The sequence below is a fragment of the Psittacula echo genome (assembly GCF_963264785.1).
Source record: "Psittacula echo genome assembly, chromosome: 22".
NCBI classification, from domain to species: domain Eukaryota; kingdom Metazoa; phylum Chordata; class Aves; order Psittaciformes; family Psittacidae; genus Psittacula; species Psittacula echo.
Window position 1 is genome coordinate 3,306,936 of NC_137758.1, and position 25,430 is coordinate 3,332,365.

The 25,430-nt window shown below is 48.8% G+C and overlaps 1 protein-coding gene across 1 annotated transcript; it reads left to right on the forward strand.

Moving 5' to 3' along the window:
- Positions 1 to 16,458: 16,458 nt before the first annotated feature.
- USP49 (ubiquitin specific peptidase 49) lies at positions 16,459 to 24,499 on the forward strand (the record flags this gene model as incomplete). The annotated part of the gene is made up of 6 exons (XM_080632980.1): positions 16,459 to 16,474; positions 17,318 to 18,728; positions 20,758 to 20,962; positions 22,471 to 22,579; positions 23,343 to 23,548; positions 24,309 to 24,499. Exons 2-6 carry the CDS (start codon positions 17,346 to 17,348, stop codon positions 24,497 to 24,499), a joined length of 2,094 nt encoding a protein of 697 aa, XP_080489106.1. The 5' UTR covers positions 16,459 to 16,474; positions 17,318 to 17,345.
- Between the last annotated feature and the right edge of the window lie 931 nt (positions 24,500 to 25,430).

Genomic DNA, 25,430 nt, shown 5'->3' on the forward strand with positions numbered 1-25,430 from the left:
GGTCATGGAGCCAGAGAGCAGGTTCCTGCCTGCTCCCCGATGGTGCTTGAAGCCTGCAGGAGAAGCGAGTTGTCCCCATGGGTACAGGTGACCCCCGAGTGTGGCTTTGCCCCGGCCTCCATCCTTCCCATTGTCTCTGATCCAACACATTTCCATCCCCTCATGGCTCCTGTGTGTGACCAGGGGGCCTTCCAGTGACCTCCATCACAGGCTCCGTCTGTGCTCAGTGCTGCCTGTGGCCCTGTGGGGCCCGTACCCCATCACCTCCGGACCCCCATCACCTCAGGGCCCCCGTGGGGTACCCCCACCGCACACAACCGCCTCAGAGCCCCCCCGGGATCGCGCCACCCCCATTCCGAGTCTCTTTGTCTCCGGAGCACCCTTATTTACCCTCCCGTGCCTCAACCCAACTTCAGCCTGCGATTCACAAAGCCCGCTACGTCACCGGCGGGGGCCGGGCCGGCGCCGTCACCGCCCCGCGGCGCTGCCCTCCCGCTGCGCCATTGAAGAGCCCACCCTAGCGGCTACGCAGAGTGCGTAAAGCTCCGAGTGGGGCTCTCCCGGAGTGGCGGCGTAGATTGCGTAAAGCGGCCGGCGTCCGTGAGCTGGGAGCGCTCTACGGAATTGGCGTAAAGCAGAGGCTGTGAATGGGGAGGAGCGGAGGGCGGGGGGGGGGGAAGGGGGGAAGGCGCGCGAGCTGTGTGGCGTGCGCTCCAGCCAATGGCGGGGCGGGGCGGGGCTCGGAGGGGCGGGGCCGGGAGCGGCGGGCGGCCAATGGGCGGGGAGAGGGGCGTGGCCGGCGGCGGCCGGGGTGTCTCGCGCTGGGTGACAGCTCGCGCGTGCTGATGATGGCGGTAAATAAAGGGGCCGTTCGCGGGGGGGGGGGGGGGGGGGGGGGGGGAGCGGGAGGGTGAAACCCCCCCCTTGAGGGCGGGGGGGGAGGGTGAAGGGGGGAGCACCCCAGTGTGAGGAGGGTGCTGAGGGGTGCACCCGCGCCCCCCCCGCCATGGTGTGAGCCGGGGGGGGGGGGGTGAGGCGGACCCTGACCCGCATACACACACACACGGTCCCCCCCCCCGCCTCCTTTGTGTGCGGGGGGAGCCCCGCGCCGCGCTCGGCGGAGCCGCAACTTTCCTTTTGTTGAGGCGCGGGAGCGGCGGGAGCCCCCCCCCCCCCCCCCGCCTCTCCTCGGACCCCCACCCCCCCTTAACCCGGTACCGGCCCCTCACGGCGGTTTTACCGCCCCCTGGCGGCCGGGCCGGGCACAGCGCGGGGGCGCATCCCGGTGGGTGCTGCGGCGGGGGGGGGATGTGTGTAAAAACTGCCCCATAAAGCCCTGTGTGTGCTTGGGAAGGGCCCGCAAACAGGGATAATGCATTCCCTATGGATGGGGAAGGGGGAATGGGGCCTTGGTTCGTGTTTATTTAAAACGAAATGATGATAATGGGGGGGGTTGTGTGTTCCCGTCCCCCCCCCGCCCAGGGCAGGGAGTAACGACGGGGATGGGGGGCATGATGGGTCCGGAGCTCCGAACACCGCTTTAAACACCGGGTACAGTCAGGAGAGCACTGCTGGGTGTCTGCAGCACCCGCTTGGTTTGGAATATATGGGGGGGGGAAAGCATCTTTACTTAGAGCTGCCCTCGTACTTCTGGCCAGGGAAAGATGCTGCGAGCTCTTGGAGTAACGGAGCTCTTTTCATGTGAAATGTTCCCAAATTGGGTCCTTTCCCGTACCGCTGCCTCGGAGGAGATGCTGCTGCAACCTGAGGAGCGAGTGGAGCAGGATGTGATGGGCACTGCTGGCTCCTCAGCCCAGGCACAACTCAAAGTTGGAGCTCCTGATGTAGTAGCAATGGCTCTGGTGGTGAAGGCAAGGAGAGAAATAGGGACCGGGTTATACCGGGTGATCAGGAGGTGGAACAGGAAGCGAAAATAGGGCTGTTGGTTGAGAGGAGATGGGAGCTGCTGCTGGAGCAAAGGGAACGGATGTTTGGGATATGAGAAGGAGAAGAGGGAGAGCTGTGGAGCGGGAGGATGAGAGCGGATAAATCAGTGCAATTGTGACTCTAGACTCCATGTGGGTGTGAACTGTGGATTAAACTTGCCCTTGGATTGAAGGAGTGAAGTGTCTGGAGTTATGCCCTGTTTACGTGCAGCATCGCTGGGCTTTGCACTGAATTGCTATGGCTCTGCCTTCAGCAGTGGCACTTGAACAAGGCTCTGTTGTTGAACAATTGTCAGATGCGTTGGTAGGGTGTTGAAAACAGAAGGAGCGAGGGCACCAGCAGCGTTTGGTGTTGGGTTTAATTGCTTTGAAAATAGCTGAGCTGCAAACGCTTGAACAGGACTCGCCAAGCGAGCAGCATTTGATGTCTGCGAGCGTTCAAACAAGCAGTAAACGCTTGTTTATTTCCCCCTTCATCCTTCTTCCTCCTCATCTGAGCCGACTTCAAGTGAAAAGGGGGGTTTGAAGTTGGCAGCTTTTCAGGTCTGGAGTGATTCTTGGTCTTGTGCAAGTTGTGGTTTGTTACAAAGAATTTTGCTTGTTTGGGAGCGGGGTTTAACAATAGTCACGAATGCAGCGGGTTATGGAATGCTGCAGCCACCGCATCCAAACCGGGGGTTTATTTAGTGCCCAAAGATCGTTAGGAAAGAATCTGTCACTGCAGTTCCTGTGGAGAATGGGATTGTGAGGGATGCAGAGCCCTGTGGTTGACAAGACGCGCTGGAGCCCTGTAAGGATGGAGAAGTGGAGAAGGAGCCTCGTGTGCTTGGTCTGATCAGTGCTTGGATTGGGAAGCTCGAAGGGAATGGCAAAGGATCTCCTTTTGTGTGTAGTGCTGTTGGTGACAGGGGTTCTGCTGGCTGGGATGTTCACCCCTCTGCTCCTGGGTGTGAAAGGCTCCAGTGCGGGTCCCTGCTGCAGCGGGTCTCTTGTGACTGGTCAGAATCCTTCCCTTGGTGCATGTGTGTTTGCAGCTCTCTGGTTGCCTTCTTCAGTGTTAAACCACGCTTGTTAATAGGCGTTTCTAAGAGGAGTTGCTGCTTTGTCCCAGCTCCTCAGAACGAGTGGCAAGAAACCCTTTCCCTAGTGGCAAAGTTGCTGTGAATTACTGAATGTGTCCTTTAAGATCCATTTTTCTTGGCCTTTTTTCCTTTTGTTAGCTGTTTTCATAGTGAAATGTCTTTGGTGGAAACAAGAGACACCAAGATAAGTTGTCTGAAGACTTTGCCTGTGATTGGGTACAGCAATGGGGAGAAGGAAGATGGGGCAGCTCTGGCAACAGCTCGCCTGGTGGGAGATGCTCCCAAAGACCCTTTATTCCCTGCAGGAATCCCTGCAAACAAGGGAAGTCTCTCACTGTGTTTAACAGCCTTGGTGGTTTTCATCTTGAATGTTTCATCAAGGCTTGGTTTTGGTGTTGGTTGGGCTTTATTTCTCCTTTGGGGAATGAAACCTTCGGAGATGTTCTTGTCTCGGCAGCCTGTTGTTAATTGCTCGGTGTAGAAACACTTCACCTTTCCTCTACACTTAACCACAGTGAGCAGGCTGTTGAGCTGATGTGGGTTGTATAGAAAATAACCCCCCCTTCAATGTCAGTGAATGGGAAACCAACCTCGTTAGCACAAAACCCTTCACGAATCCTTGCTCTGGAGTGCACCAAGGAGTTCTTTAACCACTGCCATTTCAGAATGGGATTTCCAGCTCGGAATGCCCATGTTGTGTGTTCACATCACCCCATGTACCAGTGCTAATGCTCTTCACGTTGCTTCTTATGAGACTTTCGATCAAAGATGGCTCGTGCGAGGCTGTAAGTCATGTATGGCTCAAAAGACATTGAATTACAGCCCCAGCTTGCAGGCTTCTATGGAGCAGCTCTGCCATGCCACTGAACAAACCAGGTTACAGTGGGAGTGAGGGGAGAGCAGGTAGAAATGGAGGTGGGGATTCTCTCCTTTGCCAGCATTGGAGGGAAGTGATTTCTAAGTGGTCCCAAGCTAATGATGGGTGTATTTGCAGTAATTCATAGCACAGAACATTGAGGGAAACACAGATTAAAATGCACACGCTATGGGTTTGGAAGGAGAAAAATCCCTTCACTTTGTGCGGCGGCGTTAAGAGCGACTTGGTGGCTTTAGGAGATGTAAGTTTAGTGGCTTTAGGAGCCATAAGATAGCTGGAAAACAAATCAAACTTGGCTGCTTTGTGCTGTGTTGTTAATTAGCTTTTTGCTTACACAATAGTGAGGAGCGCACGTTAACTATTGCAGCACCGACGCCGCTCAGGAAATGGGAAAGTTGGGATTTTGCAAGCAGGCGCGCTCAGTAAGTCCCTTTAACCCAGGAATTACAATGGAATTCACTGGGAAGTGGGGCCTTTGAAGAACTTGGCTGAGAAAAGAGAAGGAAAATGCAGCAACTGTGTGAAAACCGGCTTCTTTCTGTGCTTGTGCCCATGGTGTGCACGCTTGCTGTCTGGTTGAGCTGCCTCGGCTGCGTAATTCAGCCCTGTTTGCAGGCAGAAAACTGGAATACAGGGATCTGACAGCCCACCGTCAGCATGAGTGCATTGGAAAGGCACCTGGTGTTAACGTGTCAGTCGTGAATGTACCCTGGAAAAGAAATCTGGTTAAAGGGATGCTTTTCGGATGGCTGTGATTTAATGAAATGCAAAGGGGTCCTTTAGCCGAAGCGAAACCCATGTCCCTATAGTGACATAGCACAAGAATCCCTATAGAAGATTGGAACTCCTAAATAACATGCTCCATCGTGGTCTTTACAAGTAAATAATAGCCTGGTCTATTGTAGTGCACTTCAGTACGTGGTATATATCACCCAAACTTTTACACTCAACCTCTAACCGAGTGCAATGAAAAAGAAGCTTCCCCCCCCGCCCCGGGCAAGGCCAGTGATGGTTTAGAAAGCAGCAATTTAATGGAGAAAAGCCTTAGTGCATTTATGTGCTTTTCAGGCTTTTCAGTCAAACCATGGAAGATCAAGTCAAGAGTTATGGGCCACAGCTGTGTTCCTCCATTGAGATCCTGTATAGGACCTCAGCTGAGCTGATTAAGGAATGGGGACCACAGCTCCATTCCCTGATTCGCTCTGAAAGGCCGAGCCGTGCACTTGATTGAGGAGCATCGCCTTGCAACCATGTTTTCCCATTCACTTGCGGTGGGCGGCTTAGATTCGATTAAGAAATACTGTCCCATAATTACATTCTGCCCCTCTCTCTCCTGCTGCTGAAAAGCCTCTGAAGACAATTGGAGGGTTTGAACTCTAAATGCAGTCGGTGCAAGAAGAGCCCTTGCAGCCTGGCGAGGTGGGTGTGCAGATGAAGGGATAAGGAGCCTTTAGCCAGGAATCCTAAAAGGAGTGTCCTGGTTTGTGTTGGTGCACGGCTGCAGCTTTGTTCCCTGCTTTCCTGAAGGGATCCGTGTCTCTAAGCCTGACTTCATTCCAATCACTTTGTGACAAACGTGCTTTCCTCCTCCTCAAAGAGCAAAACTGCGGTTGATATTAAATCCTTCCTTTTGGTGTGATGGGACCCGTTCAGCCTCTTGCCTGGTGCTGCAGTTAACTCTACCCACTAATTTCAGATAGTTTAGACTTGCACATTATGCTGTATATTAAATGTGTTCCAGCTGAATAACAAGTGCCTTGTGTATTAAGGAAATGATAGAGATTTGTGGCTGGCTTCTAGCTTGAACATTATCTGCATAAATCCAGCACTGGAGTGCATCGGAAGAAAGCATTTAGGCTGAACTTCAGCAATCACAGTCGGGGTGAAGACTTCCCTACCCTGCAGGTTTGTGTAGCTCAGGGCAACGAGGTGCTAATGTCTCCTTTGACTAATTGGGCTTCACATTTGTGTTCGCTGTGGGGTTTTAATAGTTCAGGGGGGGTTTGGGTGGAGGGAGAGATCTAAGGATTGATTTAAACAGATTGTGTGTCTGTTTGTGTGTGTGTATCTATAGACGCGTTGTGGGAACGGGACAACCCGCTCTGGTTTTGGATGCGTAGGGGTTTTCCAGTCATTAAGCAACAGGGGGAGAGGCTGTGTTCTAATGCAGGGATTGCAGCTGGCTTAGGCTGATCCAGAGGGCTAAAGGTGAATTAACCACAAGTGGATTGTGTGTTCCTGAAAAAGCAAACCCCATCCTCTCATGGAACAGTGCTTGGGAACCCAAGGAGATCGGCTGCCTATAGCTGCCAGGGTCCAACTAAAGCATCTCATTCCAGCCCCACGCTGGTGCCTGCAGCTCTTCCATCCAGGGACCTTCATCAGTAGGGACAGACTGGTTTCATTGTAGGAGGAGAAGGACATCGGGAGGGTGACTCTTTCCTTAGTGGCTGCTTTCCACGTTGTTGGTGTGGAGTGAAACCGTTTGCTGATGGCCTGGAAGTGTTGGTGTCGTATTTGGGATGTTTGCTATTTAATGTAGAAAGAAGCCGCGCTTAAATGCATGTCGGTTGGTGTAACAGGAGGGCTTCACTGCCTGTCCCTGCTGAATCGATTGTGTCTTCTGCAGCCTGAGAAACGTGATGGGGACACAAGTGCCACGCTGGGTACAAAGGAGCAGGTTGATCTCGAGAGCAGTTTCTCTCTGAGGGGAACAAAGAGGGGGTTTATGTGCTTAAAACCCACACAAACATGAAAAACGTGTTTCAGTGTTAAGGACAAGTGTTCTAGGCTTAGGGTAGTATTAATTATTCCCCCAAAAATCAATGTAAAACTCTGCTCTTCCTTTAGAAAACAGAAGTTCAATCCGCAAACTGTTTATTCACTGGAGTTGTTTGAGAGAGCCGTTAGCTTGGATTTAATGATGTTTAATCATTCCTTCAAAAATACAAAGGAGCTACTAAAAGCTGTTCAGCTAAGCTTTAAGGAACTAATAGCTATAACTCAGATTCAGAAGTGATTTCATTCCAGAGGTAAGTCTATAATCCTCCCAGTCATGAGTTAATCTGTTATCAGGCTAAGACTAGAAGCAAATCTGTTTAACTAAGAATAGTTAATTCACCTGAATGAGAGCCAGGATGAAGATCCTGCTCACGAGAGTTAGTTTATTTGGGGGAAAATGGAATATTCCTGACAGAGCATGGAAATAGCGAGTGTTTGCCAAAGGTGGACTGAAGAGTCCTGCTTTGTGATTTGCGCTGCTCTTTGCCTCAGCTTGGACACTATGGAAATGACTGACTCAGGGAATGGGGAAGAAAACATCCTGTTTGTTATCCAATGGGAAGGGTTTAGGAACAGCTTGTTGAGGCACAGGATGGAAATCAAATCAAAAGAGGTGCAAATCCACCTCTCCCTCTTTCCTTCCCTTGCCTTGTTGCCGTTTCGTCTCAAGACAAATTGATGTGATGAACTCTAACCTCTCAGCATCTGTTACTTTAATAAATTACCCGAGTGTAGAATGGGGCCCGGGTTGATCTCCAGTTCTTAAAGGAGATTAACAACCCAGTATGCGCTGTGTGCCCGTCTCCTACCTTGTTCTGTTCCGTTGGCGTGTTGTGGTGAGGACAAAGGCGCTGCTCCGATATCCCCTGTAATTTATAGGAAAGGATTTCAGCCAGAACAGGATTCATCATATGCAAATTAGGAATAATTCCATCAGGAATGGCGGGGGGAGGGGGGGGGAAGGTGCATTTAAGCAAGTGAAATCATTAGGTACCAGCGACCAGAAGAGCAAACCTTTCACATCAGCTGGTGGGCTGGATGCAGGGAGGGCTGAGATTGAATATACTCTTGTTGTGTTTATTAATGCCACTTTAGGTCTCCTTTTGCGCACCTGGGAAGAGGAGGGTTTGCTGTATAGGTTTGTTTTCCAAGCACAGAACAGGCGCATCAGCTGAGCAGAGAAGAGGACGTGTAAATCTCCATCTAATTCTTTGTTGACAAGAGAGCAGAGCAGACCTTGGTAGAGCGCCGTGGTCCAAGCGAAGGCTGGGTCAGGTCATTTGCTGCTTCTAGAGCCAAGGATGTGGCAGTGCTCATGGATGCTACACAGATAAATACTATGGAGCATCTTGGGCTGATGCCTGGGGTTTGTTGGTTAAAAAAGGCAGAAGTCCTTGCTGCATTTGGCTACACTGGTCACTGGGGGTTACTCCATTTACCAGTTAACAGCATGCGTTAAAACCCATAGAGAATTTTCGAGCTGCTGCTCTGTTTCACTCCTCAAAGACCTAATAGAGGTTGATTGGCAAGAGAAGGAAAAGAAAATGATGGAGAGCTGTGTCAAAACCCCTCGTTATTTTTGTCTTCTTGTACTCTCGGCTCCTCAAACGTATCGGAGGCACCTTTCCTGCTTCAAACATTGCAAAATGTGGCTCTGAATACTGTACTTATGTTTAATACTATTTGCCTATTCATTATGGCTGTGAAGATAATAAGGCACAGCCTGCTGGGGTTGTCTCATTCTTTATTGCCTCAGTAGATGGCACTGACATGTTCGTTTGACTGATTGCTTTATGTGTTGTATCAGCTGTGATGTTGGTTTAGATTAGTTAATAGTCTGTCTAAGATTTTGCCAAGATGAATATGGATTAAAACGGGGGAGGAAGAACAGGAGAGGACTCCCCATAACTTCCCAAGTATTCACTCTCTGGTATGATCCGTCTTTGTGTCGATCACAAAGAGATCCTCGAGGAGGCTGTTAGGCTGCCGCTGAATGCTGGGGCTCTTCAACTGATCCGTGCTGCAGCCACCCGTGGTGATGTGAGCAGCAGCGGGAGGCCTCTTTGACGCGTTGGAGCTCCAGAACTTCACCCCGTCCCCCTGCAATGGGTTTGGTTTGGTTTATGATAACTGCACGTCTTATTTGTTTTATTATAAGCACATTTGTTTTATTATAACTGTCTTTTGATGCAGAAGTAATCGGGGTTTGTGAGAGATGCGAGGGATGCAGCAAGGTACCATCGGTCAAAACGCACCCGGTTCTGACTGTGCTAACGAAGCTCTTTGCCAGCAGTGGGAAGTTCTGTTTAATCTGGTGGTGTTACTGTGAAGGCAGCTGGGAAGGGAGTAGGATTTTCCCTATCGAAGGTTGAGTGTGTGGGTTTGAATGTTTTTAACATCTCTGAGCTGTTAGTGTGAACCCCGACTCGGAATGTGTGGGTTATGTGACTATTGGTGATAAATGTGATAGATGCTGAATGGGAAAAACAATGTTTGAGGAGTCTGGTCAAAAGAATAATGCTTTCTGCACCCCCCAGAAATGGGGCTTTTTGGCTGCATTGTAGTAGGCCATGATAATAATAAGGCAGGGAAAGTAGGGGCACCAGAGAATGCCTGTTTCCCTCCTCAATTCCTGCTTTGTTTGGCCCCGTTGAAACAGAACATGGCTCGTTTCGTTTCATTGTACCCTGTTAATTATTCCTAGGGTGCCTTGTTCACGTGTGCCCAGGTCCTGACCCATGAGTACATGAGCGTGTCCTTGGCCGTTTGAGCACTCTCACTAAGCCTGAATGCAAACCAAGCTGGGCAGTGCTAAATGAGAAAGGAAGCAAAAAGAACTCGGTTTTGGTGCGAATCACGGCAGGTTTGGGGGTGGTGGGGCCTAAAACCTGAATTTCCCAATAGTGAAAATGGATGTAGAGCTCTTGACTTGGAGTCAGTGGCGCTGATTTTGCATCCATGACAGCTCTGTCACTGTGTGCTCGAGCAGAGAGGTTCTTCAGGAGCAAACACACAGGAGACTCTAAAACACTTTAGTGTGTCCCAATCTGCTGTTGTGACAAGTAAGGAAATAGTTGGATGGGAATTCATGGATTCTATCAAGCTGGTTGCTTGACTCATAAAATGAAAGGATTGCTTTATATTGGGCAGTTACCATCTCCTTCCAGGCTGTCCTAATGCAAACCAGCTTTTTCCTGCTTGATTCTGATAATTCAAATTGCCTGTATTTGCTCCAGGCTTCTCCAGCTGTAAGTACCAGTGGAATTGCTGCGCTGGCTCTTTCCCTTTTGGACTGGTGCACCAGGACTGGGCTATCCTGTGGATTGGTTTCGTGTACAGTGAGTGCCCCTTTTATATGGTGTATCCATATTGTGTTTCCCAGCTTATGAACACTTCCCAAAAGCCAGAAACAAAAGCTGGGAAGCTTATGAAAAGAAAGGAGAGGGAGAATTTTATGTGTTGCCATAAATGAAGAAACATTATCTTCTGGAAAGGCATGAACTAAGAAGTATATAGCATTTTAATAATGCTTTTTAACATCCAGGGCTGTTATGTTGTAACTTCCCACATTCCCAGGGAATTGCGGGACGTGCATCTTTTGGTTTGCTTGGGGTATGGTGACCCTAAGGAATAAATAGGAGTGGTTGTATTGCACGTGGAATAGCTGCTCTTGAAGCTAAAGGTGAAAACTGAAAATGCAGATAGGTGGGGGCTCTACCTGGGGCTTCTGCCCCTTGGGTTTATTCATCTCTTGCACTTAGATGAGAAACAGGGAGTTTGGCTGAAGAAGAATATTCATGTTTCATCTTTAACGTGCTTCTAAAGCCTCCGAGTTTAAACTGGGACATCTGGAGAACGTGGATGGCAGCACAAATAACCTCCTGGCTGGTTCCTGAGGGGGGCTGTAGGGAAGTGCTTTGTCAAGCGAAGGATTTCACCTTCTCTTTGCCCTTCCATGATTATCTTCAAACCATAAACTGCCGGCTCCATTCCTCAGGACCGCTGAACTGGCTCTTGTTTAAAACAAGGGATCTTCATCAGGAAGGAATGTGGATAGAAGACAGATGCACATTTGCAACTCTTTGTTGGCCTGTATGAAGTCTTGAGTTACTGCTCGTGGAGGATGCCAAGGCTTTTGGTGTAGTCATAAATTTATTCTAGTCCATAAATGTATTTGAACCAAACTAAAGGAGTTTGGTGGGGTTTGGTTGGAGGTTGCCAGCAAGCCTCTGCTAAAGAGAGTGTGTATCTGCAGAGAGGTTGTCGTGTGGCTAAGCCTTCCCTTCCTGGTGTGTTATGGAAGTGGGATGTTAACATCTCTGGTTTGGTAGGTTTGGGACATTTACATCTCTAAACGGGAGGCAAACGCTTGTCTTGTCTCAGCTATCCCCCTAAATCCATGTGAACAGAACCTCATAGGGAGGATGCTCAATCCGTGTGGCTGGGTTGGTGTTAGGGACACATTGGAGCCCTTTGAAGCCTTGTTCTTTTTGCTGTGGAGCGTGATGTGTTGGGAGCTAATTGTACTCAGCACACCGCAGTGGCTGTGCTCTTCCTTGTACTCTAAAATGAGCTATGGACCAGTATCCATCAACTTCAGCATCCCAAGATGATGCCGACAGCAAAGTCTTGCAGAAGTCATGTTCTCTCCCACCAAGGATGCCAGATTTTCTTCATCCTCGTGCTTTGGGGTTTCTGAGGGTTTGGGGCTTGGTTGTGGGGCTTCTTTTTGCAATAATTGGATATTTCATTGAAAACTGATTCCTGAGATTCCAGTTTTGAGCCTAGAGCACATTTTTACAGCACGCTGCGAGCTCCCAGAAACAGTTTAACGTTGACATAGTTATAATTAACTTAAAGGAGTTAATAAACCAGAACTCGCTGTGGAAGTTGGCAGGGAAGTCACATTTTCATCAAGCTCCCTTGTGATTATAGCTTGGGAGCTGGAACAGCATAAGGGGGTGGGAGGATGTCCTCCGGTGCCTGTATGGAATGGCTGGAACCAGTGGAAGTCCTTTGAGCTTGCTGTGATTCCCATAGGACACCAGCCAGCTTCCAGGGGAGATGCTGTGGAATTCAGGATTCTTTGGATCAAGGTGGGAGGTTTGTGTGTGTTGGGATGAGGACGTTGTTGCTGGCCGGGAGGGAGATGGGAGCAGCGACTGCCACTGCTGTCATAGCTCCTGTCTCCTGTCTTGTTGTCTGTCTTTTAAACTGTGGTTAATTCACAGGAGCTGTTTAATTCATTGCTTTGCTGCCTCTTCAATGAAACACCGCATCCTGACTCATCTCTAGCTCTTCCTCCTGTGCTTTGCCTTTTCTTTTCCCCCTTTGTCAGCTGTGTTCATTTGCCTGTAACTGACTTGATGGAATGTCAGCCTGGATAGGAGGAATCCAGCAACTGGAGGGTAGGAAGCTGCCAATTTCCAAGGAAATATGCTTTCAGAATAATTGAGAAAGTCTTCAGGGCTCTTGGTACCCTTTGGAGATGCAATTTGAAAGTCTGAAAGGGTTTGAACCAGAGGAGTGGAGGGAGAAACCCATTCCTGCCCAGCCAAGCTGATGGCTTTTGGGAGAAAGAGAAGCAGAAAGAGCTTCTTGCACATTTTCCTGGGTGTTTTCCTTGCTCCATGGTCCAGAACTTGAGTAGCTGTGGGCCATGCAGTGGCTCTGTAAGGATACAGGATACCTGCTCAGGTGATGTGCTGGTGGAACTCATTCCTTCACTAATGGAGTTATCCATGATGGGAGGTTTCTAAGCCACGCTATTGCCAGCGGCTTGGAGAGGCAAATGCAGGTTTGCTGCGTGGACGCAGAGAGTTCTTGCTGGCAGAGGAACACCAAGGTCTTGAGCAGGAACTTTTTGTTCCCATCTTCCGCACAGCTCCGATTATAGGTTTCCATCAGGCAGCTGGTTGAGGCATTGGTTCCTCACAAATAGGTGGGCTAAACAGTCAAAGGAATACAGGTTTTGAGTAGTTATATGTGATTTTTAGCTCTCAAGTCTCTCTGATATCTCTTTATTTGCTTTCTGGAGTGTTTGCAGCAGGGGAGAAGTTCTCCAGCGCTGCTCCTAAATGGGGGGAGAGTGGAAGGTGTTTGGCTTTTTGCATCCAGGATTTTTAAGCCTATTTGGTCCAGCGCAGTAGGTTTGTGTGGGGTGTGTACTTTGGATAGAGAGCAGGAATATCGAAGGGTGTTTTTCCCAACCGTGTTTTAAAACAAAAGGAGAAGGAAGATAAAAGGCAGGGATGCTCTAATGTGGCGCCGATTGCGGGTGGCCTGGTGAGGTGTTTCCCTTTTGCCATCCCCAGGAGAGGGCTGAAGGTGTGAATGAAAGAACCATTCAGGCTGAGCCTCCCTCCTGGCCTTCGAGATGATTTCCAGGCTGCAGCTACAGGAGTTTGGGTCAGCACCAAAGGCTTCTCTCCTTGTTCTGGAATCAACTCCCGGACAAATGAAAGCCACTTCCAGTGTCCTCGGCTGAACATCCAGCACCTTTCCTGATCCCGCTTTGCTTCATGCACATTTATTTAGGAGAAGAAAGTAGCGAGTGTCGACAGATCTGTGCAGATGTCTTTAATCAGCTCCAAAATGTGTAAGAATGGCACAAAGAAGCATAATAAAGTCATGTGTTTTATTTTAACACTCTTGCAGGGTCAAGAGCCAAATTGTTTCGGCTGCGTTTGGTTCTTGAAGCTGTTACAGGATCTTGCCATCAGTTTTTCCATGGTTACGAGCCATGCAAGAACAGAAAGTAGGGTTTGCCCCAGTGGTTAAATACTGTGATTTGCAAGGTGAGAGCTTTTCAAGTTGTCTTGAAACCATTGCTGGCTCAACCTGTGTCCTCAGTTTCCTTTTATTTCCTATTACTTTACACCAGGTTTAACCCATCTTTAGTTGTATTGCAGGGCAGCTCCAAGCTGCTTCTCCATGCAGAGCAGTTAAGTTGTTCCTCCTGCCCTCTTTTCCTTCCCCCATCCCTTATCTGGGAAAGGAAAGCTCTAAGTATGTGAGAAAGGAGAAGTTTATAGCTATTGCTTAGAATGAGACCTACCCTGGTGGAAAAAAGAATTGTAAACCCAAGAAAGAAACCTGGAATGCTGGAATTGCAAAGAGAAGGTTCAGTTTGTTTGCTTCGAGACAAATGTTAATTCTCCATCCTTAAACCCTCTTGTTGTTTGTGGCTTCTCACAGCAACCACACGAAGTTGTGATCACTCCTTGCAGTACCTTACAGAGCTCCAGCCCTGGTTTGTTTCCCCTTTGAGTGCCTGTTGACAGGTTCTGACTCATCTTTGGGCTTTCCTTTCATCGTAGCTTTGTCATTTCTCCTGGCAGGGAGTTCTCTTTATTCTCGCTGCTGGGTTGGGGCAAGCTGTTTGTTTACCTATGTAAAAGAGAGGAACAGATTTAGTTCTTCATCATGTGCACGTCTTCCAGTGACGCGTTCAGTGTTTGCAGCGGGATGGCAGGGCTGACCCTGAGGCACCCCAGCTGCCTTTAGTATCCGCGGTGCACGACGTGGGAGAGCCAGTTTTACTGATGGGTGAATGATGCAGATGCTCCACAGCCAACCCCACTGATGCCAAACAGGTTTCCTCTTGTCTGAGGAAGCTGAAAGGAGCTATCACTGAAGTGCTTTGGGTTAAATAAACACTGTTTCTCACCTGGGTGTATATGGTATTAAGGCTTAGATTTGCAAGAGAAGTATCCATAATCCATAGATACCTGAAGAGAAGCAGGTGGGGAACATCACAGGCAGCATCAAAGATGCTTTTGTGCTGAGAATTACCAAATTGAGGTGTAACAAAGCTGCTTTGTTAACCCACCAACACTCTTAAAATCTCTTTTCCTTTTCAAACAGGAAATCTTGCTGGCCCACACAGGAAAAGCAAAAGCAGTTGACAAAAGGCTTGTGATTTATATACTGACAGCCTGCTTCATTGTTAAACATGATTCTTTAATGCCCTGGATCTGGTGTGTGATTGATTTCCTCGTAGCCTGTTACCCAGCTGAAACCAGCAACGTATCAGCATTGGAGCCTGCAGATGAATTCAGTGTGCTTGGAACATGCTGTGTCCTGAGCCCTTGCGGGGCTGGTGGGTGACCTCCCTTGGCGGTGATTTAATCAACCTCTAGGGAATGGTATTTCCAAGGCCCGGTTTTTGTTCCACGGCACAAATCTCAGCTCTCCTGGTGTGAGACTCAAGGGTTAAATTCCCAACCCTGTCGCATATGGCAGTGAGCAGAATCACAGATGTTGATGATACAACATAATTAGTATTCTTTTATGTAAATGAAGGCTGTCAATGTTACCATAGTGTCTATACTCTTTCAATCTGGAAGCTGTGCTACTTGGTCTCACCAAGGCTAGACGGGATTATTCCACAATTTTCTATCAAGACCTGAGCACAAAAAATAAAGGAGAAAAAGGAGAGAAAAAAGCTCGGGGAGAAAGGTGAGAGGGAGGTGGGAAGGGATGGTTCCAACTTGGAGACCACATCGGCCCTTTGTTTAGCGTGGGATTGCCAAAAGCGCCTTTCCAGGCCTGCGGATTTGTGAGGGGATGGACTCGGCCCAAAGGAGAGGTGCAGAGCTGCTTGAACTGTTAAACAGAACCAGCTGAAAGGGTTGTTTCGACACTGCGGATCACTCCGTGGAGATGCAATTCTGAAGTGGCCACTTGTGCTCTAATCTGAAGTCGAGAAGAGTTAAAAAACCGAAGAGCTTTGATTTTTCCTTAACAGATTCCATCTTTAGCAACAGTGGCACTGGAAGAAGATAGGAATTAGAGTAAATCTGCATGATTTGGGGGCCACTAAGGATAGGTTTGCTTGGCCTGGTCCGATAGAGGCAACTGCTCCATAGCTGCCTCTGGGGAAGCCACAGCCTCCGTTGTGTTCAACTTTGCTCCTTGTAGAGTGATTCCTTTTAACTGCGTATTCCATGTGCCGGCTCCGACGCTCTCTGCGACATCTGTAACCACTTTGTGCCTGTTCTCGCTGTCTCTCCTGTCACTGCTCTGTGTTGCGTTCAAGCTGTAGGTGTGTAAGTGAGTTAATTTAGTCTTTCTTGGGTTATTACAACACATACGGGTTTGCAATCAGTTCTGCCTTGGGCAAAATGCAGGTTTTTCCTCTCTCTCTTTCCCCCGCAGTTCTTTGTTGCAGTTCACACTTAACAACTATTCATTACTTCATTTCTATTGTTTGATACTGGATATTTCAGGACAGCTTTTTTGCCTCCTTTTCCCCCCATCTCCTCCCCCCTGCTTTCACCAAGCCAGCCCTGAAGTGAGCGCAGGAGGTGCAACGTTTGCGCGCCGTCTCTCTGAACTCCACATCTTCTCTCTGCCATGTGTTGGGTCATCCGCTCCGAAAGGCTGAGGAGGAAGAGGCTGCACGTGACCAGCAGATTTATAGATTGTTAGAAAATGAAAGCAGAAAGACGAAATTCCACAGGGCCTCTTCCATTTGGGTTCCTCCGTGCGCTCCGGCTTCGCCTTCCAGAGCATTCCGGTCTCTGTAATAAACGGGTCCTCCGCAGTAGCTCTTGCGCCGAGGGGATTAATCGTGTTCCAAAGCAGCCCTGCCAGCGCTCTCAGTTTGGTTCTGTGCATCACACGAATATCCTCTCTCTAGGGCTTTGAAGCTGCGCTGCCTTACAATGAAGACTTAAGTAGTAATTAAATTCCCGAAGATCCGCCAAGACTCCTCCGGCTGCGATGGGGATGTTCCGTGCCAGGGCTGCGGCGGCGCAGGGGGAAGGATGTTTGAACAGGACTCCGTGAGTAGCTGTGCCCTCATCTCTTTCCCTTGGATCAGAGCGTTGGAGGGAGCATACAAAGACGCCCCAGTGTCACTTGTGCTCTTTGTACATCTGAGCATCTTCTATAAAGCACATGGGTACAGGACACGGAGTAAAAGCTTTTTGCGCCTTCTAATAGCGCTGCTTTGATTTCTCTTCAGTTACAGTGCAGTAAATCAGTTGCTTTCTCTCTTTCTGTGTGCTCCTGCAAGCGTGTACACCTGCAGATGTTCCTTTAGGTTCACTATAGCCCGTTTCAGTTTTTATTCCCTCCTGATGTTTTTTAAACGCTGGAACGTTTGGGAGGCTGTGGGAAACGAGAGAATTCCAGGGTAGAGCGGAGAGCCTGCGGGCTTGCAAATGCTCTGGTTATGACAATTATCTGGTGTTTTTGTGGCTTCTGCAAGGAGTTAGTAACCTCAGCCTGGTCCTGATGACATGCGTTCCCGTTCCAAATTCATTTTGCATGTATCAGTTTCAAGAGGGCAGCTAAAGATCAAGCGTGTGTGTGGACTGAATTAATCTTTTTCTCCTTGGAAGCGAGCCATTCAGGTTGGGTGAGGCGTGCTGGCAGCTGGCTGGGCTGTCCCTAGTAGACACATAGACAGTTGTATGCTTTAGACCTTGTCAATCCAGTCTCTTTGGCTGGTACTAAAAACTGCCCACAGAAATAATGGAGTTGCTTGAGGGAAAACTGAGGTTGAGATTGACAAGATGCAACATCTGTGTTGAATAGGTCTTTACAGCCAGTACGAAAGAGATGGTTTTAAACATGTGCCGTGGCTCTAAGCCCCTTTTCTCTCTGTCTTTTTGCCTTCCAAGGTCAAAGCAGCGAAGACTTCTGTAAGACATGGATAGATGCAAACATGTTGGGCGGCTACGACTCGCCCAGGACCACTCCATCCTGAACCCCCAGAAGTGGCACTGCGTGGACTGCCAGACCACGGAGTCCATCTGGGCCTGCCTGAAGTGCTCCCACGTGGCCTGCGGGAGGTACATCGAGGAGCATGCACTTAAACACTTTGAAGAAACCAGGCATCCGTTGGCAATGGAAGTGAATGATCTGTATGTCTTTTGTTACCTTTGTGAAGATTATGTCTTGAACGATAACCCGGAGGGTGATTTGAAACTGCTGAGAAGTTCCCTGTCAGCGATTAAAAGTCAAAAGCATGACCCATCAACCAGAAGTGGCAGGACATTGCGATCGATGGCTTTGGGAGAGGACGTGTGCAGCCATCAGCGGAGCCCTCAGGGACAGTCTCAGATGCTTACAGCCCTGTGGCACAGGCGCCAGTCCTTGCTGGCGAAGGCGCTGCGGACCTGGTTCGAGAAGAGCTCCAGGGGCCAGCGCAAACTAAGAGAGAAGAAGCAAATGGAAGAGCTGGAGAGGAAGAAGGAGGCAGCGAGGCAGCGGCGGCGGGAGATGAAGAGGCAGCTCCTGGAGGAGCTGGCGAACGCTCCTCCGAGGAAGAGCGCGAGGCTCTTGTCTCACGTGCACAGGGAGAACTTGATTCCAAGGAAATTCAGGGAGGTGGCGACCGCTTCCCCTACCTCAAGGCAGATGCAGAGCAGCAGATTCAAGCAGTTCTATTCCATCCGGCGCAAGCCTCTGATGACCCCCGGGGTGACGGGTCTGAGGAACCTGGGAAACACGTGTTACATGAATTCCATTCTGCAAGTGCTGAGTCACCTCCAGAAGTTCAGAGAGTGTTTTTTGACGCTTGATCTCTGTGAAACGGAAGAACTCTTAGCTAAAACTGTGAACGGGAAGTCCAGGATGCCTGGCAAGTTGGCAAACGGGGCTGCTGCTAACGAGTCAGGGAAGACTGACAAAGTGGGATCATATGGCACGCAGAGCTTGCCAGCTGGCTTAAATGGTGGCTCCTCCATAAGCAGGAGTTTAGAACTAATCCAGCCCAAGGAACCGAGTTCAAAGCACATCTCCCTCTGTCACGAACTGCACACCCTCTTCAGAGTGATGTGGTCTGGCAAGTGGGCGCTCGTGTCCCCCTTTGCCATGCTGCACTCTGTGTGGAGCCTGATCCCGGCGTTCCGAGGGTACGATCAGCAGGACGCTCAGGAATTTCTCTGCGAGCTGTTGGATAAAGTACAGCAGGAGCTGGAGTCGGAAGGAACGAAGCGCAGGATCCTCATCCCTTTCTCGCAGAGGAAGCTCACCAAGCAGGTCCTGAAGGTGGTGAACACCATTTTTCATGGGCAGTTGCTTAGTCAGGTACGAACCTGCTTTTGCACAGGCATCCGTTTGAGCTGTTTCCTCCGGAGCCCCCAGATACACGAGAGGAGTTGCTATGCAGGTTGTCAGCATTCTCCATCCATCCCACGGGTATTGTAAACTCATTGACTTGAGCCACTTCGGAGTGAAGTGTGCACAAGAGTAGAAGCCTTTCGTTTTGAGTTTTTCCTGTGCTTTTTAAACATCTTTGCCATTTGGTTTTTCCTCTCCTGGTTTCGTTTCCATGTCTAGAGTGAGCATGATGGAGCACAGAGAGGGCTTGTAACAAATAAGCTCTCTCTGACAATATGGGGGGTTCTGCAGGCATATGAAAGTCATCTCGAGACACCGAGCGTGCTTAACATATGTTTCTGTAGGAGATGAAAGTGCCTCTCATGCTGCTTGGTCTCTTACTGCTGTGCCTGTCTGAAACATATTGTTCCCCAACAGACCCTGAGAGCCCAGTGCCTTTTGAAAGCTCTCCCCTACCTTTGCTTTCCAGGAGAAAGGAAACTTGTGCATAACTTGACACTCCGGGGTTTGGGAGATCAGACCACGTGTGCACGTTCTCATCACTGTTTCTATCATCCTTCTCAGTGCTAGTGAGCATCCCCCTGCTTAAACTTACCTGCACGGTAAAGATTAAAAGGTGCATTTCTCAAGTCAAAGCTTTTGGCTTTCAGGGCAGGGCTGCTTGAAGTGCTGGTTCATTTGAATCGTCTCTGCAGTGTGTGAGCTTCTCGTGCACCTCTAAGCTCAGCGTTCCTCGTTCCCTTGGCTCTGGATGGTGGGGCTGATGTAGGTTCAGCAATAGGTCTCTTAACAATGTGGAGATACTCACAAATCAGTGTAATTGATCTGCACCTATGATACACTATCAATAACTTGCCAGGCTATTTATTCTACTTGTGTGTGTGTACTGTGTTTCATGTCAAACCCCTCTATGCACAGGATTCCTTCCCTATCTTCTACCTACAAGTCCATCATTAAGTTACTTCTGTGCCTGAAGCTGCAAGGTCGGAAGCTGGTTTCTGGTGGGTGATTCTCACAGTACCACAGGGTCTGATCAGATCTGCTCTCTGGTTTTATAGAATCATAGAATAGTTTGGGCTGGAAAGGACCTTAAGATCATCCAGTTCCAGCCCCCCTGCCATGGGCAGGGACACCCCACACTAAACCATGGCACCCAAGGCTCTGTCCAGCCTGGCCTTGAACACCGCCAGGGATGGAGCATTCACAACCTCCCTGGGCAACCCATCCCAGTGCCTCAGCACCCTTACAGTAAAGAATTTCTTCCTTAAATCTAATCTAAACTTCCCCTGTTTCAGTTTGAACCCGTTACCCCTTGTCCTGTCACTACAGTCCCTGATGAAGAGTCCCCCCAGCATCCCTATAGCCCCCCTTCAGATACTGGAAGCTGCTCTGAGGTCTCCACGCAGCTTCTCTTCTCCAGGCTGTTTTGTTGCTTCCTCAAGTTCTCACTTTCTGCCTCTGAGTTTAATTGAAAACTTTTCTGCTCTTCTTATTTATAATACTCTTGGGATGACATGAGAAAATGAATGCATCTGAAATGCGGCCTTTCATGCTCTGTTCATGGAAGATTCTATATAGTTAGCCGATAAGACATTAAAGGAGTTGCACACTTTGAGATACGTAAGGAAGGCAGAGAAACTATGGAAGATGATGGCGTGCTAAATGCTAACATGTAGTTTTTGTAGTAGGAAACAGATCCAAGGTGCTTGTTACCAGCTGTAAATCGGTGTTATACGTGTAACAGTGTCCATCTGAGGAAGTAAAGCCCATAAACATGAACATTGGCTCCATTTGGGGGAGGGATTGAGAAAGCAGGTTGAATGATTTGCTCAAGATTAACTTTCAGAGTGGAAATAAGTCGTGTTTCTCTTGACTCACAGATCATGCTGCCTGTGAAACCGCAACGCCTTTGGGGCATAAACCTGCTCTTTAGATGTGACTGTAACTGCCAGGCTGCAGGTGTATGCGCGCATAACTCCGTTTGTGTCATCCCCAGGTCACCTGCATAACGTGCAACTACAAATCCAACACTGTGGAGCCCTTTTGGGATCTTTCCCTGGAATTCCCTGAGCGCTACCACTCCATGGAGAAGGGGATTGTCCCTGTTCACCAGGCAGAGTGCATGCTGACAGAGATGTTGGCCAAGTTCACCGAGACCGAGGCGCTGGAAGGGAGGATATACGCGTGCGACCAGTGCAACAGTAAGTGAGCTGCTGATGCTGCCTCTGAACCATCTCTTTCTCCAAGTGAGAAGTTTCTGATGTGTGTTTGATGTCTCTCAAAACATGTATTGTCATCTGCATGTATAGGAAAACTGCTCTTCCTTGCTGCTCGTGCTCTTTTGTTTCCTCCTGTTGGTAGCTTCTGCTCCTTTGGGTACCAGTTTGGATCTGTCATTTTTCTTGTCTCCACCATTCAGCAGCACAGTTTGCTAAGGTTTTACTATGACCTTGCTCATGCGCTCCCCACTTGCCTCAGAGTAAAAAGCAACCTCAAGAATTCTTTTGGGGTGAGTGGGGCTGGATTTAGGGGCAGAAGAAGGAACCTTATCCCCTGTGGTTTGCTCATCTCTGCATTGTAGGAAAGCTTTTATAGCAAGTCATCTATATGCAGCTTGCTCTTGATTGAGTTCTTTAACCACAATCACAAATGCAGAGCTCTCAAGGTGTGCTGCCAGGTTCCAGCTTCCACCTCTCTGTAAGCATTTTGTCAGGAAGCAATGAACTGATGCTATTTGGGCAGTCTCAGGTTAATGTAATACCTGTTAGATGGATGCACGTGTTTTGCTGCGCTCAGCTAGAAGACGACTTCTCTCTTCCTATAGTAGGTCTGAGTGTAAGGTCATTATATGCCTGCGAATGATTTTAGCTGTGTTATAACCATGCAGCTCAGCTACTCGGAGAAGCTGGGTTTGAAATACTTTTTTCATGCAGGTATTTATGGCAAATATTCATCCCCTCGGGAGGAAAATGCCAATAACTTGACTTGCATTGCAGCTAAGCAGCTGAAGCAGCAAATATTTGTAGAGATCTGTTCTCTGTCCACTCACAAATCTGTTACCAAACATCTTCACAGAGCGTTAGGAAATAACCATTGACGAGATGTTCTTGAAACAAAGCCAAATATGATATGAGTCGATTCTGGTTCACACGCTCTGTTCACAGAGTGTTGATGCGGATGAGTGCGGCTTCGTCTCAACTCTGTTTTCTTGGATTCTTTGTGGAAGCCCAAATTGTAACTGTTTCTTCAGAGTGAAATGAGTAAGGGAATCTTAACCAGCTGAAAAAAGCCAGGGGAAGGCAACCAGCCTGCATCTAGGTGCCAAAAACTATTGGGGGCACTTGTCAGACGTGATGGAGGAGGAGCATCCCATCTGTTGTGAACTGGTGCAGTGAGGTGCAGAAGTCTAATGAACAGGTACATTTCTTACTGGAAGCTCTGAAGCCACCTGTCTTCCTCCTGGTACACTCAGATGCTCAGTGTCCTGGAAAGAGTAATCCTTGGCAGGAGGAACCATTTTCCCTCCTCTCTTTTTGTTCAGAGATGGTTCCTGCTCTGTGAAGGAATTCATAGGCAATGTTGGCTTGTGCATCCATCGTGAGTGCACACGAGCTGGAAGAAAAGAGCTCGGAATGTGCTTGTTTCCCCTTCTGAAAGCGAATTACCCCCCAACAAGCGTTGCCTTGGTGTTTTTCATTCTGTTTGGTAGGCAAACGGCGAAAGTCTTCTCCTAAACCCCTTGTTCTGAGTGAAGCTAAAAAGCAGTTACTGATCTACAGACTACCTCAGGTCCTCCGGCTGCACCTTAAACGATTCAGGTGAGTGGGGCACGCTGCATGGTGTGGGGCAGGAGACTTGACTTTTGGAGAGATGTGGTTCATGTGAGCTCATCACCTCTCCCTTTCTGGTAAATGCATTTTAACCCAAACCAGAGAGGTGATTCCCTCTCAGAGTGCAGCTCACATTACAATCAGTAGCCTGTTTGTGGCGTGTTTTCTGCTCTACACGCAATGTAATGTTTTGTAAATGTTAATGCTGATTGCCTTGCATTGTACTCAACAGTAGCTGTCTGAGTTTGGAGGCAACTTGAAAGAGGGGCTGTGAGATGGATGAGCTGATGAGCTGAGTGAAAGACTTGTTGAAGCTGGAAGCCTGTGCTAGTTAAATGCCAATATTATGGGTGTACGCATTGAGTAAAGCAGAGCAGACAAAGCTCAAAATACTGTGAGCAGGTTCTGAAACGATCAGGCCAGGCATTTGAGGCATGGGGGGGTTAAATTACAACTGAGCATTTCAGCCCCTGTCGTGCTGTCACGGTCGTTTGGCTTCCTTTGTGCTTGGCTGCTGCAAATCTCCGCAGTACCCTAATGATACCGAATGGGCATCGGTGACAGAATGAGCTGTGTGCAGGAGCTGACTGTAGTAGGTGTTAGAGTGGAAACAGAAGGAAAGAATTACACAGCGCCTACTTGACCCGAGCACAGAAAGCTCTTCAGAGCTGTCGAGCAGCAGCTGCTTTTGTGTGCACCAGAGGCGAGAAGCGGGATCCAGAGTCTTTGATTCGTGCCCTTGTGTTTGCAGGTGGTCTGAACGTAATCACCGCGAGAAGATTGGGGTCCATGTCCTCTTTGACCAGGTATTAAACATGGAACCTTACTGCTGCAGGGACTCTCTCTCCTCTCTTGACAAAGAGACCTTTGTCTATGACCTCTCCGCTGTGGTGATGCATCACGGGAAAGGGTTTGGCTCAGGACACTACACAGCATATTGCTACAACACAGAGGGAGGTGCGTGTGCCTTGTTACGGGGGAAACAGATTCAAGAACCTCGTGTTTTGTTCCACAGACGCAGTGCGTTGTAAAGCTTTCTGATCAAAGTTGGTTGGAATCAATTTCCCAGCGTTTGGTACTTTGTTTCCCAGAATGTCTTCCCGGTAGCATGTTTTCTGGGCTTTTGCCTAAAGCCACAGATTGCTGTTCTTCGCTTCGCAGCCCTTCGGGATGCCTTTTATTGCTTGCTGTTAACAGCATGAATGCTTCATTTTCTCATGCAGCGTAACTCCGTGGAGCTGCTCCAGCTGGGTGTCTTTTCTCAGTATCCTTGGGATGATGAGATAAACAGAAAGTGTTTTGAAGCTGGACAGGAACTATTCATGAGTAACATCCGCAGGGGTTTTGTGCCTTTCCAGCAGTCTCTCTCTGCAGCTGGATCAGTGTTGATTCTGCCTTCGGACTTGGGCAGAAAGAGCTACAAATTGCCTCTCTCCAGGGAATTTTTCTTTTCCTAATGGAGCTTTTGGGCTGTAATACACAGTTGGTGAAATTACAGTTTGGTATTTCTGAACTCTGTTAAGGGCACAGAAACAATCCAAATGTTTTCCAGATCAGGAGCTCCTTTCCAAAGCATCCATAGAGGAAACGATAGAGATGCCTTTTCTCCTCCACTGCCCTTTTTCTCTGTGGATGTTTCCTCTGAACCGTTCCAAAATGCATTCAGAAGGAGTTACACCTCCCTTACTAATATCCTCTTTCTCACTTTGATTCCTAGGTTTTTGGGTCCACTGCAATGACTCCAAACTGAATGTATGTAGTGTGGAGGAGGTGTGCAAAACCCAGGCCTACATTCTGTTTTACACTCAAAGAACAGTGCAGGACAAAGCAAGAATCTCAGAAGAACAACTCCAAGCTCAGGTGCCGTCCAGACACAGTGATAAGGACAGAAGATTGACATTCCCATGATGGGGAGCTCCGTGACTCAACCAACAGCCTCCGTTTCCTTTACAGCCATTGGCGTTCACATCTTTCCTCACTGCAGGAAGGGGATCAGCTCTTGACATTGGCCACCCAGGGTCTGGAAAAGCCTGTCGAGCTGTGCCGTTCTGACACGTAAGGTTGCAGTCAGGATCTTGTTTAGAAAGCATCTGGTTGTTCAGTATGCTCCCAGAATGAAATGGGAAGGTTTGATGCTGTCTATCGCTCATCTCAAAAAGGATTTGGGTAAGGGGTGTAACAGATGAGCACATCCAGGATACTGAAGCATTCAGCTGGCTTCAAAAACCTTCAGTACCTGGTAATGCTGATAAAACTGCAGAAGGAACAGGTACAGTCCCTGCCCTTCCATTGCTGTTCACATTGCCAAGGTTTGAAACGCAGATCACGCAGGTATTTGTTGGGACAGTTGTTGGGTAGATGGAGTTGACGGCCCTCAGAGCTGTTCTTGCAATGTTAAATGTTCTTCAACCAGGGATAATACTGCCCGGGGCCTCAGCAATCTCTGGGATATCAAGTTCTTTGCCATCCGTTCAGGGCAAACCTGTGGTGGTCAAGCTTTGTCAGCAGCTCTCCTCCTCTGTTTCTGGGGCTGTGTGTGCACTCGATGGTTTGTTCTCGGGGCTGAACTGAACCGGCAGCTAAATTCACAAGGAATGTGATTTGAAAACAGTTCTGCTCTGGAAAAAAGTCTGTTTAAAACACAAAACTCGGTCATAAACCAGGAATGTAGCAGTGTGTCAGATCTGTTTACAGTGGCAGCAAAAACAAAGCCTGTGCTGCAGGCTTCTGCTGGCATAGCTTGGTCATCAGGATGACAGAGGAGCCTGAGCCTTGGCTCTGACAGCAGAAGCGGGTGGCATGGAGGCATCTTACACTGGCAAAGTAGCACTTTCATCCA